At 35.9% G+C, this 16,688-nt stretch overlaps 1 protein-coding gene across 1 annotated transcript; it reads right to left on the minus strand.

Annotated features, from left to right (window-relative positions):
* Nucleotides 1–249: 249 nt before the first annotated feature.
* On the minus strand, nt 250–3,307 carry LOC131149361 (probable WRKY transcription factor 65). The gene is made up of 3 exons (XM_058099749.1): nt 2,927–3,307; nt 2,625–2,774; nt 250–990 (listed from the first exon to the last, which is right to left on the minus strand). The coding sequence occupies exons 1-3, from the start codon at nt 3,067–3,069 to the stop codon at nt 432–434; spliced, it is 852 nt and encodes a 283-aa protein (XP_057955732.1). The 5' UTR covers nt 3,070–3,307; the 3' UTR covers nt 250–431.
* Nucleotides 3,308–16,688: the final 13,381 nt, after the last annotated feature.

The raw sequence follows: 16,688 nt of genomic DNA on the forward strand, positions 1-16,688 counted from the left end.
TCATTGTGTAGGCGACCAAACTTGTCCATTTCACAGCACTCGTTTAAGGGCCCGCTTCGCTTTGTTGAATCACAGAAAGATAAGGAAAAGAGATCTGATATAACAGCAACAGGTTTTGATTACCAACTTTCACGACTTTATCCTAAATCCAGATTCGTGAAATGAAAAATGAATGTAGGTCCATCAATTTCTCTAATTTTAAATTACAAATTCGCAAAGGGAAAAGCTTAAATATGTAAAAGAAATGGCTTCCATGCTAAATAATTAATGCCCTTTTATTGATCAAAAATTAAATTAAAACAAAGAAAAAATGGTAAATGAATCATATTTAAAACGTTTTCGTGTCATGTGGCCCATGGACAACGCATCACGTGGATTAAGACCATCTCCACCGTTGAAAATTAAGACAAAGCGAAGGGGGAGCAGCGGTCTTATCCTGTACCGCCGCACCAGGGAGCCGCAATGCTACACCGCCGACCCGACTCGCTCTGCTCCAGAAAGCTTCGCCGGAAAACAACCGAGCACTCCGGCAGCTCGCCGAGGTCGGCGAACAGGGACTCGTCCTCCTCGCCCATCGGGTACACGACGGCCACCTCGTCCACGTGGCAGCCTCCGGGGAGAGCGGGGCTCTCGAGGACGGTGGAGGCGACGTCGGAGAACCACCCGAACTCGCCGGCCGCGAGCAGCGAGTCGTCGCCGAGGTCAGTGAACTTGTCGTCGGGATCGAGATCCGGTTGGGTCGCGAAGACGGCGCGATCTTCGTCGGGCAGGACGAGAGGGGAAGCCGCGGCCGAGGTGGGGGCGGCGGCGGCAGCGACTGCGACAGCAGGGTGGTGGTGGTGGTGGTGGTGGGGGTGGTGTTTGTGGGGCGGCGAGGGGTGGTTGTGATCGAAGGAGTAGGTGATGAGGAGCATGGTGGGGTCCAGGCGGCTCCTCTCGACCTGCTTCCGGGCGGGGCAACCCTTGGAACTGCTGCATCGATAGTATCCCCTGCCACAACCAAAGCTGTGAGACCCCTCTCCCTCCCGGGGAAAATAAATAAATAAAATTAAAATCATATCTTGCCCTATTGATATTTCTGTTCAATATATAAATTGTTACCTTTTCTTATAACATTTAAATTCTATAAAATTTTTTCTGTTCATTTTTTTTTCCATAAATGGGTAAAAGTTTTCACTCATATTTCATATTAATTTGAGGTGTCTTGACTGTATCAAAATTTCTTAAAGTAAAATGTGTGAAAATTTAAGATTGCTTTGGTGATTCTATGCATTAGGGGTCACACCAATAGTTAATCCTATGAAAATCAAGCTGTTGGATCCGCTAAATTAAATTGTAATTTTGGAACCTTTTTTCTTTAGTTTTTTTTTTTAAAAAAAATTAGATAATTAGAATGATTTTGTGCAACTGAACATATTATTATTTTGTAATTTAGAAATATTAATAATCTTAATAAAAATAACAACATTCTGTAACACAAAAAATTACACAATAAACTTATCAAAGAGAGAAAGTTGAAAAAAAAAAAAAATAAGAGGATGCTAAAAGGATTTTGTTTGAAAGAAATTTTAAAATATTATTTTCTATTATCATCTGAGCAGTATTGTAGGTAATTAAGAGTAAAGGAGTAGTGCAATCACAATTATTGATACGAGTGGGCCCAAGTGACTGTCATAGTTTCCTCCATCAAGTTATTTATTTTTTTTTTTTGAATAAAAAAAACATTTTTATAGTAGGAAGTATTTAATCATCAATATGATAAAAATAAGCAAAATCAATTCATAGAAACTTGTTAGGATTCTCACTTTGCAAAAAATAATAAATACATTCATTTTTTCTAAGAAAATTACATAGAATCAAAATAACGATTAATGGTTGTTTTATACTTATGAATTAATTTCTTATATATATATATATATATATATAATTGTTTGGAATGGTCTAATTAATTTTTTTTTATTAAACTAAAGAAAATCTTATAATATCAAAAAAGGGTAAATGATTTATGTGGACCTTTTATATTAAAAGAAAAGAAAATTAAAATCAAAGTAAGATATAATTTTGCATAACCCCAAAATGATTGAGGATTAAGAGGAAATTGTTTTTTCCTATATTTGTGAAATGCGTAATTGTAGCATATAATTCAAATTTGTGGAAAATGAAAAATATAAAGTGACGAGCCACATAAAGTCTCACAGCTTTTTTTTTTTTTACCTTTCTTTTTGGCCTTTTCATCATCCATCAAACCTCTTTCTCTTCAACCTTTAAACGGGAGAACCAAAAAAAAAAAAAAAGAGAGAGAAAAGGTGAGGTGAGCCACACTGCAGCCCACTAGCATTGGTTTGGGAGCGTGTTCACCACGCGTTGCAGTCGCGAGTGGGCATTCCCCCTACAACCAGTCACTCAATCAATGCATTTTAGCAACGCCGCCCTCGTGCTAAAATGCTCCGGCCACGCGGACAGGCGTCACTCGAGCGACGAAATCGCCGAGGCAACGTGGCTTCCTGCGGCCGCCTCGTCTGGACGACAGTCGAGTGGTTTCTCGCGCGCATGTTAGACAGAGCCGCCAGAGTCGGCGGCGAGAGGTTGCGGATTGAAGGAAAATAAAGAAAGGGAGAACTCACCTGGGATAAGGGGACCCTTTAATGGGCTTCTGGCCGTACTTCCTCCAGGCCCACGAATCGGACGGCGGGTATCCCTCCCCCTTGCTCCGAGATCCGTCCACGTCACCAATTGGTACCGACACCACCCTCTTCTTCTGCACACTCCTCTTACTGCAACCCCCGAAAAAAGAAAAAAAAAAAACTACCGTTAATTAAAATTTAAAAGCTAACGGCCCGAAACAGCCTCAGTTCTCGCCGGGATTAATTTTGTAAATTCCGCAGAAATTTCGCCGGAAATAATAGCAAGCTGATCAGAGACAAACCTTTTTTGAGGGGAGGGCGCGGTAGCAGACACCTTGGTGTCGTCGCCGGAGAGGGGAGAGTCGGGGGCGTTTTCCGGGGAGGTTCCGGGATCGTCCTGCTGATCGTGGAGAAAAGGGTTGGTGTGGAATCTGCGGTCCATCATTAAAGGACGGCGGGGATTGAAGGCACGGACGATGATGGACGGCGAGGATCTAGTGGAGGGATGGATTGGGGATGATTTGGAGGTGAAGAAGGGGGTAAGATGAGGAAAGATGGGGAAGGGTGGGGAAGGTGGTGTTTTAATATGGGAAGGAGTCGTCTTTGACAGATTGGCAGCTGTGTAGTTTATTGGGGACGTGCAACCAAATACGCTTCATTTTTTGAATATTCTAATTCTAGATATCTTAATGGGCTGCGCTTCCATACATTTCACCCCTTTCCACACTACCCCTTTTCTTCATTCTCTCTATGGATGCATGCATGCATGCATCATGCATGTTATGTATGTATGTATGCACGCATGCATCTTCCGAATAAAAATAAATGTAATGCATTTTGACGTCTTTTATTTAATTTTCTTCAAATTTTCTTGGATAACTGTACCATTATTTGTTCCATTGAATTATTAATTTGTTTGCATTTTTTAACAATGTTATCTAGTAATTTGTGTCTTTATTTTTTTTTATGAGTAAAAAAGTTACCCAAGGTTTAAGTGTTATCATTGTTATTGCAGTTGGATTATATGACGCGCCATCTTAGTGGCTTGTTAATCTTATTGCATATTAATTTACTTACTATAAATAATGTTATGAATTGCATTCCGTTCTTGTAATCTTTATTATCTGTAAAAATTTATCATAATCAATATATTTTTTAAAATAAAAATAAAAATAAAAATTCAGCCATAAATTTAAAATTTTGAACTATTATCAGAAAAAAAAAAACTTGTAAAAATTAAAATCATTTTATACAAAGACTATAAATAATAAAGGTCCCAAATTCTCTTCACCATTATCATTCTTGCTTGTTTTACTCAATCCCAATTGTTATAAAAATTTATCATCTTCAAATAAAAATATAAAAGTGGAAAGCAATTTAAAGTACAAAAAGAAACAACAGCACTCTAGAATTTTCTCAAGCAATTAAGATTTCACACAAAACTGTATTGAAACTACATGCCTCCATTGGACCATATCTATTTTTAATAGTATGATTTCAAATTCTAATAAATTATCATCACCACCTCATTAAAATCTATCATGCCAATCCTAGTTCAACCCACAATAGAAGACTTTGTTTGGTACGGCATATTGATGAGTATTGAATTTTGACTAATAATATTGTCACAATAATTTAATAATTAATATTTTTTATATATAGTTGACATATATGTACAATTATAACAATGTCTTACTATGAGATAATAATAATAATAATAATAATAATAATATATGATTAGATAGGAGTATTATATGATGCTACATTGTATTGTAATACTATTGTATTATATATTTTACAATATTGCGCTCAATTATGTTTTTTATAACTTTATACAATAATTTTCAATTCTATAAAATTTTATTATTGTGTTAATATGTGATATATTGTGGATAAAAATGCATTATTCTACCATTTTTGCACATATAATTGCATCAAACTTATTATAATATGGATAATATGTTATAAAGTAATTAAATATCATAATAATACGAATTAATGCTCTCTATTTCTAATATTATTCTTCTCTATGATTAAGGGTCATAACTAATATTTTTTGTGGTAATTAATAATATATTATGATGTAAAATATATATTATAAGTTAACATTTGATAAGTATGATTGTACAAAATATATTATGCATATTATTTTGTTGAAATATAATAAAATATAACATTAGAACATGTAATATGTTTTATAATACGAGTAATGTAAATGTTTTTTTTTTAAATGATGGTGTCCAAGACCCTCTGGACACTCTATTAATCCACCGAAATAATGGGTCTGCGTCTCTACCATTCTTCACTTAAATACCAAGGTATTCATTTCAAATGGAAATTTGTAACCCCCAAGAATCGAACCATGATCATTTAAACAAAAGAACTTTGAGTTTCTCATCTGAGCTAGGGGTGGTAAAAATGGTTTAAAACCTAGCAGGTGACCCGTAACCCGTTTGTTTAAATGGGGTTTGAGTTTAGTAAAATGTGACCTATTTATAAACGAATCAACCCAAGCCCGACCTGTTTAATAAACGAGTTAGGCAGGTTTGTGTTAGGTACTTGCTGGATGACCCGTTTAATTTGGTATGTGTGTGTGTGTATGTGTCTATATATATATATTAAAAAAATTAATTAAAGATATATACTATTTTCTACATTTTATGTTTTTTTGTTAAGATATTAATAAAAAAAATAAAAGAGTGCTGTTTTTTTATAAAAAAAAAAAATATCGCTTTATATGAAATGTTTTAAAAAAATAAAAATAAGTAAATTATATTTTTAAATGGATTCTTAATGGGTACCCGTTTATTAAACGGATGAGTTTGAGTTTATATGTTAATTACCCATTTGTATACCTGAATTCGAACCCGTTTAACTCCTACTCATTCACGACCCGTCCAAGTTCGACCCGTTAATCTATTTTACCACCCTACCACGAGCCAATCGCAAGGGCATAATATAAATGCATATTATTCAGAACTTATAAGCAATTATAACTATTTACAGTTACCTGCCTTGAAAACAAAATTTCTAATCACTTTTAAAATTTTTTATAAGTTCTTAATATTACAAGTACCTTTTCTCTGACAAGCCAAACAAAACGACTTTTTTATTATAAAAATTATATATATATAAAGTGTAGAAGAATTAGTAAAGAAATCATATTAGTCACAATCATCGGCGGCTAAAATCCAGGCAAATCGAACGCTGAGTGCCCACGTGCACAACACATGAGGCCTCAACCACAAATAATAATATATAAAAGATTTACCTTTGATCTTCTTTAACTACACGGTAGCTTTTTTTTTTATTTTTTATTTTAAAGAAAATTAAATTGAAGTTTTATTTATTTATTTATGCAGGCCTTTGCAAATGCGAATCCCTTGAATTTGTCTTATTGTATTAACTCCCACGAAGGTTTCTTCTCCCAACCTAAAGGAAGAATAGATATATAGGTAGAATAGTCTGGAGTACTTTTCCATGGCAAGTTAGGGTTTGGTGCCATTGAAGGGTGCATGTCGGATCTTGTTTTCTGCCTACCATTGCTGCACCTTTCTAGCTACCTCCTCCTCCTATATATATATATATATATATATATATATATAATCCTCCGTCTGGACTCCTGTATACATATATATTCTTTTTTTCCTTTTAAATTCTATCCAGGAAAATTGCTGCTCCCTCCTTTGTCCTTAATTTATTTTGCTACTTTTGATTGAAAGTTTGTGTTAAATTTTTGTCCCCAAAAGTTGAAGTTTGAATTCAACCCTCAAAAGGGTAACCCGTAGTGCATGCATGTATTTGTACCTAGCTTTGGTTGATGCAGAATTAAGGGTGCATGCACCCAGCCAAGATAGTATTGCATTAATGACGCATGCAAAGCAAGGGAGGATAGTGTATTGTCCCATATATCCACTTTTTGGCATCGACAACACACACATAGTATTTGGGAATAAATTAAACCAAGGAGTGGGAAAAAAAAATTAAAAATAAATGCACTTGATTTCATAGAATAGTAATACTGTTTAATAATACATCTTCATAAGATTTGTATGGATCAAAAAAGGGAAAAAAAATCAAACCAAAATGTATACTTGGATAAGCCATTTTTTTCTTTAATCATGAGATACGTATCCCGGATAAGCTAGCTTTGTTGTGCTATATATGTTTTATTTTCCAAGTAGACTTTCACATCATCATCGTCATTGTTGCTAAATGAAATTGAACGATTCCTCGATTACGACCACTTGAAAGAGAGAAGGTAAGGATAGTTTGGAGGATTCGAGGCGTATTCCGGGAAATCATTCTGATGCCTGAGTAAGAGACTTTGTTGAGAGGCTGCCTAATTGCAACAGTAAAAGAATAGGTATGAATGAGATGTCTTACCTCTTCTCCAGGTTCCCTTTTATAGTGGTGGAGGTTGATCCTTCAGTGATATGGTATTCATGAGCGCATTATTGTGCTTGTAGGAGTTACTTAAACTTTATAGACATTGATATGGGGATTTTGAATATGATTTCGTAACCGTCTCTCTCATCAATGTGGGTGATTTAATCTCCCCGTCAGTTATAGAAGGTGGTTTAATGGAGGAATTGAAATCGTTCCTCCTTTAAAATGAGGATGTTTTTGGGGTATATCAGTTGATCTCCTTCAGGTTTCAAATTTTTGAAACTCATTTCCAAAGTTCAAAGACTTTAAATGCTATTGGAAGGTAATCTCCTCTCGTTTTTTTTTTAGGTTGTGTACTTTTCCGAGCTGCTTTGGTTCTTATCGAACAACTTATCGGCTTATTCAAGCCATTTTCATATCATCCGAGTCGCATCTGTCTTGTCCACACCATTCTCGGCTCGTTCGAGCTGCCTAGTCGCTTGCCGAGCTGATGTTGTCATCTTATGTTATCCGAGCCGTTTAGGAACCGTCGAGCCGATCTTTCCATCTTACTCGTCCAAGCCGCTTTCTCGGCTCGTTTGAGATGCCTAATCACTTGCCAAGCTGATGTTGCCATCTTATCTTATCTGAGTCGTTTAGGAACCGCCGAACCAATCTTTCCATCTTACTCGTCTGAGCTGCTCATGGACCACCGAGTCAACCTCAGTTCATCCAAGTCGATTATTTGATCGGGAATGCGGTCACTCCGAGCAATTGCTCGACTATATCTTCATGTCCAAACCTTCCGAGCAATTGATCGACTTATATTTTTTTTATCAAACCAAGCAGTTGTTCAACTATATTTTAGTGTTTCTGAAAGAGATGAGTAGCTATTCGAATAGAATAATCCAAGAAGCTCTTTTGTCAAAAATTCAAGCAACTTATGATTTGAGCAGCTCCTTTGGTTGGATTTCATAATTCGAGCAGCTCTTTGAACAGTTTTTAATCCAAGTAGCTGATGATCCGAGCAGCTCCTTTGGTTGGATTACTTAATCCGAGCACCTCTTTGGTTGGATTTCATAATTCGAGGAACTCTTTTGGTTGGATTACTTAAATTGAGCAGCTTTTAATTTGAGCAGCTTCAATTTGACCAGCTCTTAATCTGAGCAGCTGATGATCCGAGCAACTCCTTTGGTTGGATGACTTAATCCGAGTAGCTTTTTGGTTGGATTTCATAATCCAAGCACCTCTTTGAGCAAATTCTAATCCAAGCATCTTCAATTCGAGCAGCTTTTAACCCGAGCAGCTGATGATCCGAGCAACTCCATTGGTTGGATTACCTAATTAGAGCTACTCTTTGGTTCGATTTCATAATCTGAGCAGCTCTTTTAGTTGGATTAGTTAAATCAAGCAGCTCTTAATCCAAGTAGCTTCAATCTAGATAGCTCTTAATCCAAGCAGCTAATGATCCAAGCAGCTTCTTTGGTTGGATTACTTAACCCGAGCAACTATTTGGTTTGATTTCATAATCCATTTCTTCATGCTTTATGAGCTGCGCTCATCTATTTGGGCAATAGGCCTTATGAGCTTTGCTCATCAATAGGGTTCTTCCTTCATGCCTCATGAGCTGTGCTCATCTGTTTAAGCTACCTCTTCCGGCCTCATGAGCTTTGCTCATCAGTTTGGACTATCTCTTCAGGCCTCATGAGCTTTAATCATCTATAGGGCCGTTTCTTCATGCCTCATGAGCTGTGCTCATCTGTTTAGGCTATTTTCAGGCCTCACGAGCTTTGCTCATCAATTGGGTCGTTTCTTCATGCCTCATGAATTGTTCCTATCTATTTCGGCTATTTTCAGGCCTCATGAGCTTTTCTTATCAGTTGGGTCGTTTCTTCATGCCTTAAGAGCTGTGCTAATCTATTTTGGCTTATAGGCTTTATGAGCTTTGCTAATCCATTGGGCTGCATCTTCAAGCCTCATGGGCTATGCCCATCAGTTGGGCCGCTTCTTTGTGATTCGAAATCATTAAGGGGCTTGTAGCCATTCTTAGGACTCGCAGTTGTTTTTGGGATATGTACCTATTCCGGGTGCGTAGCTGTTTCAGATGCGTACCTGTTTGGGATGCGTACTTGTTTGAGATCTTCACCCCATTGATATTTGTACTTTGTTTGGGATTCGCGCGTCCTAGTGATTACCGCCTTATTGTGATGTGTGATTTATGAGATTCACGCCAAAAGTTCATGCCAATTTTTCTCTATAAAAGGGAGTCATCTGTTCATACCTTTTTTGTCTCCAACGGAAGTCTTTTGGCATTTGCTAGGTACACCGTTCTCCCTTCTATTTGAATTCCCTCTTTGTCTTTGTTTGTTTTACTCAGAACTTTGTTTGTCTTGTATGCACATCACTTTTCCCTCTATTCTTCACATGTTCTTCACACCTTCTTCGCTTTCTTCACGTGTTCTTCGTGTTCTTCACGCTTTCTTCGTGTTCTTCATGTGTTCTTCAAATATTTGTTGAAAGTTCATTTTTCAATCCAAGTGTAAGAAGATTAAAATTTGTTCTTCTATTTGTCCTTTATAACCTTTTCTTTCGTTTGAGATGGAGTCTTATGAGGCTCAATCCTCAATCATAGTTAGTATAAGTTAGGCTAGCACTATAAAAAAACCGATTTTTAGTGACAAACATATTAGTGACGAAATTGAATTAGTCACTAATACGTTCGTCACTAAAAATCGGAAAATAACGCGCGAAAACATTTTTTGTGCATAAATTAACCCGAGAAAATATTAGTGATGATTTCTGGGGTATTAGTGACAAATTCAATCAATCACTAAAAGATAAACATTAGTGACAATTAAATAACCGTTAGTACTATTTTTCTAAGAAAATAAAAAATTTTAAGTTCAGAGTATTAGTGACAAATTTGTAGGTTCGTCACTATTGGTCCATTATTAGTGATAAATTCGACAACCGTCACTAATACTTCCTTTTTAAAAAAAAAAAAAAAATTTTAAGTTTAGAATATTAGTGGCAAATTTATAAATTCGTCACTATTGGTCACTTATTAGTGACGGATTTGAGAGTCGTCACTAATACATCATTTTTAAAAATAAATAATAAAAATTTAATTTCAGAGTATTAATAACGATGTCGTAAATTTGTCACTAATAAAGGACCAATAGTGACGAATTTTTAGATGCGTCACTAATATTTCTTTTTTTTATAAAAAAAAAATAAAAAAATTTAAGTTCAGAATATTAGTGACGAATTTATAAATTCGTCACCATTAGTTCGTCACTACTAGGCCATTATTAGTGACGAATTGTGGATCGTCACTAATGCTATGTTATTTTAAAAAAATTAAATGGAGAATAGTAGTGACGGTTTTGAAACCGTCACTAATGCCCAAAAAACCTTATTCCTTTCCGTGGGATATTTTCCAACACTTTCCCCTCATGCTCCCCAGTTGGCTCGTCCTCTTCCCCTCCTGCTCCCACGAACCTCTCTCGGCCTCCCAGTCTCCCGCTGCTCTCGCCTGGTATGCCTTGTTCACCAAACATATCAGGCTTCGTCGGAGCCCTAGAGGACTGACGGCCTAGTACGTACGCCCTCTCCCAGTCTCCCGCAGCGACCCCCATCGAACCCCTTTCCCAGTCTCCCGCTGTCCCTAGGTGACTGACACCCTTGATCTCGCTGAGCATTCATCAGTGGCCTATATTTTTCATTCATCAGTGGCCTATATAGTGCTTTTGCTACACAATATGAGGTAACTTGCATATCCCTCTCCATATCCCCTTCTTCTTTGTCAATATTAACTTGAATCTTCAACAATGAAGTTAAATTTAAGCTCGATCCGTTAAGATGTCTCTTTTAAGGATTGTCCAATTCGATGTATCCTACTTGTTGTGCAATATGACTATATACAAAATTCTTAGGAGATTTAGTTTGCTGTAGACATGCGTAACTTAGACATCTAAAAATTTGACATTGTAAAATTTTATAGCTAAGAGAAAGATTCTATATATTAGAACATTGAAGAGCTGCCATTGATTTGTAACTATAACATATATTTCTAAAATTCTAATCTTTTAATATCGTTTTATATTTTTTATGGACCAATGTATGACTTTATTTATACGCTTTATCACATTTTTTGCATCCCAATAAAGGCATAAAATGTCGAATGAAGCCTAATAAAATATTGATAAATTTCATTTATGGCTAACAAAGAGGTTTACATGTTTCTCGTGAAGCTACTGGCCATGGTCCTTCACTTCATTCTTTGTATAATGTATTTGTATTTAAATTTGAATTTTTATAATATATTTGTATTTTTATTTAAATTTGAATTTGAATTAGAATTAGAATTTTGAATAATTTATAAATTTTTTAGCAATTATGGTTTAATGTTACGTATACGAAAATGTAATTACAGATTTTTACAGGGATTAATAATTGGAAAAAAATTAATTTAAAATTATTAGTGACAATTTTAAAATTGTCACTACTAATTGTCCAATTTAAGTATTAGTGAAGGTTTCAAAACCATCACTAATAATTACCTTTTTTTAAAGAGTTTTAGTGAAGGTTTTCAAACCGTCGCTAATAATATAGTATTAGTGATGGTTTGAAAACCATCACTAATAGTTGCCTGTGAGCAATAGTGATGATTTTCAAATCGTCACTAATAATAGAGCATTAGTGACGAATTTAAAACCGTCACTAATACTATGGCTTAGTGACGATTTTTTATCGAGCTGGTGTAGAATTTATAGTGACGGGCTTAGGTTTTTTAGTGACGGTTTTAATCCATTACTAATACTCTATTATTAGTGATGGTTTGAAAAATTCGTCACTAATAAGTATTAGTAACAGCATATATAACGATTAATTCAAAACCGTCACTAATAACCTTATTTTTTGTAGTGTCCACCTACCCGTTGCTTTGTGGATGTTCCACCGATGCAAAGAGTAGCCTTATGCCAAGGTTAGCACAAAAAGTTTTGTAATGACTGTTATTAGACTACCTTCCATGATCTGTCACTATGGCTCAGGGTACTCCGTATCTACATATGACTGAAGCCCATATAAACTTGTTGATGTTGTGCTCTATTATATATGACAGAGCTTCAACTTCCACCCATTTTGTGAAGTAGTTGATGGCAACCAATAAGAACTTTCACTTCCCAACTACTTGTGGTAACGACCCTAGTATATCTAGTCCTTATTGAGTGACGAGACACTGACTAGTTAAGGGGGATAACGTGCTGGCTGGCTAGTGTGGTATATTGGCATATTTTTTGCATCAATTACACCTCTTCACCAGTTTTATCACCTCTTTTTCTCACAATAGGCCAATAATACTCTTGCTGCAGAGCCTTGTGGGCCAAGGCTCTACTAGCCAAATGGTTCCCGAATATCCCTCAATATATACTCCCCTTCCTTGCTACCCAAGCACCGTAAATATGCCAACGTCAAAGATCGTTTGTACAAACCTTTGTGTATAAGTGTGTACCTGGCTGCCTTCCTCCTTATCTTCATAGACTGTTTCTTGTTTTCTAGTAGAGACCTGTCCCAAAGGTACTGTATGTAATAACCTAGAAATTTTTTTTTAAAATAAATAATTAAAATTATTAACCAATTAATTAGTTAAACATTATTAAATTAATGTATTAAATAAACAAATAAAGGGGATAGTAAAAAAAATTAAATTAAATTAAAATTATTTATTAGTAATTAATTAGTTAAACATTATTAACTTGAATTAATTAAGTAAAATAGTGATTATATATATATATATATATATATAAATATAAGTATATGATATAAGTTAAGTGTTAAAGTAAGTAAAAATAATAATAATAATAAATAATATAATATTATAATGATATATATATATATATATATAAATATATTATATGTATATCCTGAAGGATGAGAATCCTTCAAGAAGAAGAAAAATGCAGAGGATGCAGAGAGAGCAGCGCTCCCTCGTCTCCTCCACCCCTCTCTCCCACTCTCCTCAATTTTGTCTCCGATATTTGGCCGATCGGAAATTCGAAAATACCGTTGGGCTTTGCTCGCTGCCATTGACACTTCTACTAGAGCAGATCTGTCATGGAAGCAGCATAGGCATATCTCATGGGGTAAGGTCAATTCTCAATATCTCTTAAACCATAAGCCCAATTAACGAACAAAAATTGTCAGGAGATTCATGGGGAGATTCTATGCAATCTACCCGGAGCGAGTTTTCGAATTGGAGCTCCGGGGTAGCAATCCTAAATCGGGGGTAAGTTTAACAATTTAGGCTTTTATTAGGCTATTTAGGGTATTCAGAACGTAGGGGAATTTTAGGGAAAGTTACTCTTGGGATTGCAACAAATAATATGGTGAAATTTGAATTTCAGGGCTCGGGGGTTTTGAATGCCGTGGGGCATAGGCTGGGGTTTTATCGGACTTTTCAGGAATCAGGTAAGGAGAAAAATATATATTAAATCAAAATTTTTATGAATTTAATAGAAAATAAATTGTGTTATATATATGTGTATATGTTTTGGTATCGGTTTAAAATGCCAACCATTTAAATTATACTTTTCCGAGTTTAGCGCAATTTATTAGATATGTATATGTGAAAATAAACTCATGAAAGTGGAAAATATTTTCAAGATAATTATGTAAGAAATGAAAGGTATTTTCAGTAATAAACATTAAATGTTGGTTGACTTATTTTATAGGCAGTGTATGAATTTTATTGCTAAATTGTGTGACATGAGTAAATGTAAGTTCTGTGCAAATATATGTTAAATGTATAAGATGTAGGTTAAGTAAGTAATGCATTGAGAATGAAATATGATATGAACTATGCTGCTTGTGTGTGTTAATGCAACCATGTAAACAACTAAAAGATGCTGGGTAAACCAGCTGAAAGATGCTGAGTATGAAATGAAATGAATGAAACGGAAATGAAATATGAAATGTGAACAATGTAAAATGGGAAAGAGTCACTTAAAGTGAAATGCAATGAATGTTAAAGCTATGAACATGAACAGATGTGAATGGTTGAATAATGACACAAAGAATAATGTATTATGATATTAGAAGTACCTATGCTCGTAGAACATGTTACAATTGGGCGGGGCGTACTCTTCGCCTAAGGGCTTATTGAGAAATGTGAGTGCGCTAGTGGTATCAAATGTAGTAGTAGCTGCATAACGCACTAGGGCACAAGGAACCTACTTGTATGGTCGGGTAGATTTCCCTATCCTTGGGGCCTTTGCTGGTAAACCTTTGTTTGAACTATATGAGTACGAGATTAATCTAATACTTAAGGACTTACTGAGTAAGGTGAGTGCCCTGGTATGCTTCAGTAGCGACTGTTGGGTTGCCAAATGTATCAGAGCAGAGGGGTGCTACTTGTATGGGCGGGTAATCACCTCCATCCTTGGGTAATCTTATGGGTTAAATCTTTTGCACGTGATTGATTAGGTTCAGAGAATGATTTCAGAAATTATGTTAACGATTTTCAAATGTTAAATAATATGTTGTTATATAAACTCATGTTAGCCACACACTGTTTTAATATATTGTTTCTTCCCTTACTGAGATGTCAAATATGAATTTATCTTTTTCAGGATTTCCTTGAGATCGAGCTTAGAGAGCTTGAGGTTTTATAGCATTTTTGGGAAATAGAAAGAGAAAAGAGTATATTTTTATGTTAATTTTGAGATGTACAAATTTATGTTTTATGTTCAATGTTTTAAGTTTTCTGAGATATGTATGGTTGAGAATACTAGTATTTGGGGATTATGTTTTGGAGACATGTACATATGTGATTACAAGTGGTGAATAGTTAATTTGGATTATGGATAGGAATAGTAAACTCTGGTATTATATAATTGGAGATTATATTTATGTTTTTCACTGTGTACATGATATTAGTATGTGGATTATCAAGTAAATAAATAGATTTGTAGCACTTCGAGACCACGTAGGGGGTCGAGGCATTACAGATGGTATCAGAGCAATGTCCAGCTGGAAGTGTGATTAATTTCACATCGCCTGGATATGGAAATATTAGAGTATTAGGTTATGAATGATTTATACCAGAGTATAAGATTGAGTTACGATAAGGATAGGAATTGGTAGAATAAGATACCATTAGGAATTCTGAGGTATTTCTTGAGCTGTTTGAAAGCTTTACTTGCTATTCTCCCCATTCGAATTCTCCTATATTTTGTAATGCTTTAAAGAATTGCAGACACTTATCTCCGGAGTAGGAGAAAAATCTACTTAGCGAGGCAGTCCTCCAAGTTAAAACTTGGACTTCTTTTTTTGTATGAGGAGCCCTCATCTCCATTAACACCTGTATTTTATCAGGGTTAGCTTCTATCCCCCTATGAGTCACCATAAACCCTAAAAATTTTCCTGCAAACACACCAACTACATATTTAGCTGGGTTTAGTCTCATCTTATACCTGCATAGCAGTTCGAATGCTCCACTCAAATCCCTGTAGTGCTCCTCCTCCTTTAGAATTTTCACTAGCATGTCATCTACATAAGCCTCCATGGTGTTCCCTAGTAAATCTTTGAATATTTTATTCACCAACCTCTGGTAGGTCACTCCTGCATTTTTTAATCCAAAGGGCATTACTTTATAACAATAGAGCCCTATTTTGGTGATGAATGAAGTCTTCTATTCATCCTGAGGGTGCATACAAATTTGGTTGTAGCTTGAATAGCTCAAGAGCTCATGTCTAGATGTAGAGTCCACTAGCTGGTCAATTCGTGGGAGAGGAAAACAGTCTTTGGGGCATGCCTTGTTCAAGTCTGTTAAATTGATGCAGGTCCACCATTTCCCATTTGACTTTTTCACTAGAACCATATTGCTGAGCCACTTTGGATAATTGAACTCCTTAACAAAGTTAGCTTTTAAAAGCTTGTTTACCTCTTCGTCAATTACCTTGACTTGTTCTATGACGAAACTTCTCTTCTTCTTCTTCATGGGGCGATGGTTCAGATCCACTTGTAATCTATGCTCAATGACTGAGTGGTTGATTCCTGACATGTTGTCGTTTGACCAGGCGAAGATGTCTGCATATTTGCTCAATAATCATACCAAGTCCTCTTTCAGTGACTTGGATAATTGGCTCCGAATTTGAGCGCATCTCTCCTGGTCGCCCTTTATCAAAATATTGATCAGATCCTCATATTGCATACTAATCTGTGGGTATTCCCCTCTTACTTCCAGATCTTCAATTGCTAAGGTCTCCTTTCCTTCTATCTTTCCTTTCAGTGCCATCACATAACAGTTGCGTGCCGCCGTCTGATCTCCTTTCATTAGTCTGACCTCGTTTAGGGTAGGAAACTTTACCTCAAAGTGATAAGTGGAGGTCACGACTCAGGCTGCATTAAGTGTTGGATGACCTAATATTATGTTGTAGATCAAAGGACAGCCAACCACTAGGAAGCTATAATGAAGGTAATCTGTTGCGGAGGTATCCCCATTGCCAAAGGGAGTGTTATCGTGCCCAAAGGATGGACTACGTCTCCCCCGAATCCCACCAAGGGTGTGGAGATTGGTCTCAAAAACTCACTTCCAATATTCATTATTGACCCTTGGGTTGAATTTAGAGGTGGGGTGAATAGAATCTTTTGCGTATTTCCGCTTTTCTCTACAAAATATAAAATATTTGCAAG

This window comes from Malania oleifera, chromosome 2 (assembly GCF_029873635.1).
Source record: "Malania oleifera isolate guangnan ecotype guangnan chromosome 2, ASM2987363v1, whole genome shotgun sequence".
In the NCBI taxonomy this organism is placed as follows: Eukaryota; Viridiplantae; Streptophyta; class Magnoliopsida; order Santalales; family Ximeniaceae; genus Malania; species Malania oleifera.

Bases quoted from the DNA above. Each gene is read 5' to 3' on its own strand.
- LOC131149361 (XM_058099749.1), bottom strand. From the start codon at position 3,069: ATGATGGACCGCAGATTCCACACCAACCCTTTTCTCCACGATCAGCAG. The intron at 2,775-2,926 runs GTTTGTCTCTGA...CGGGGGTTGCAG, and splicing joins GCGCCCTCCCCTCAAAAAAG to TAAGAGGAGTGTGCAGAAGA. The intron at 991-2,624 runs GTGAGTTCTCCC...TGGTTGTGGCAG, and splicing joins AAAGGGTCCCCTTATCCCAG to GGGATACTATCGATGCAGCA.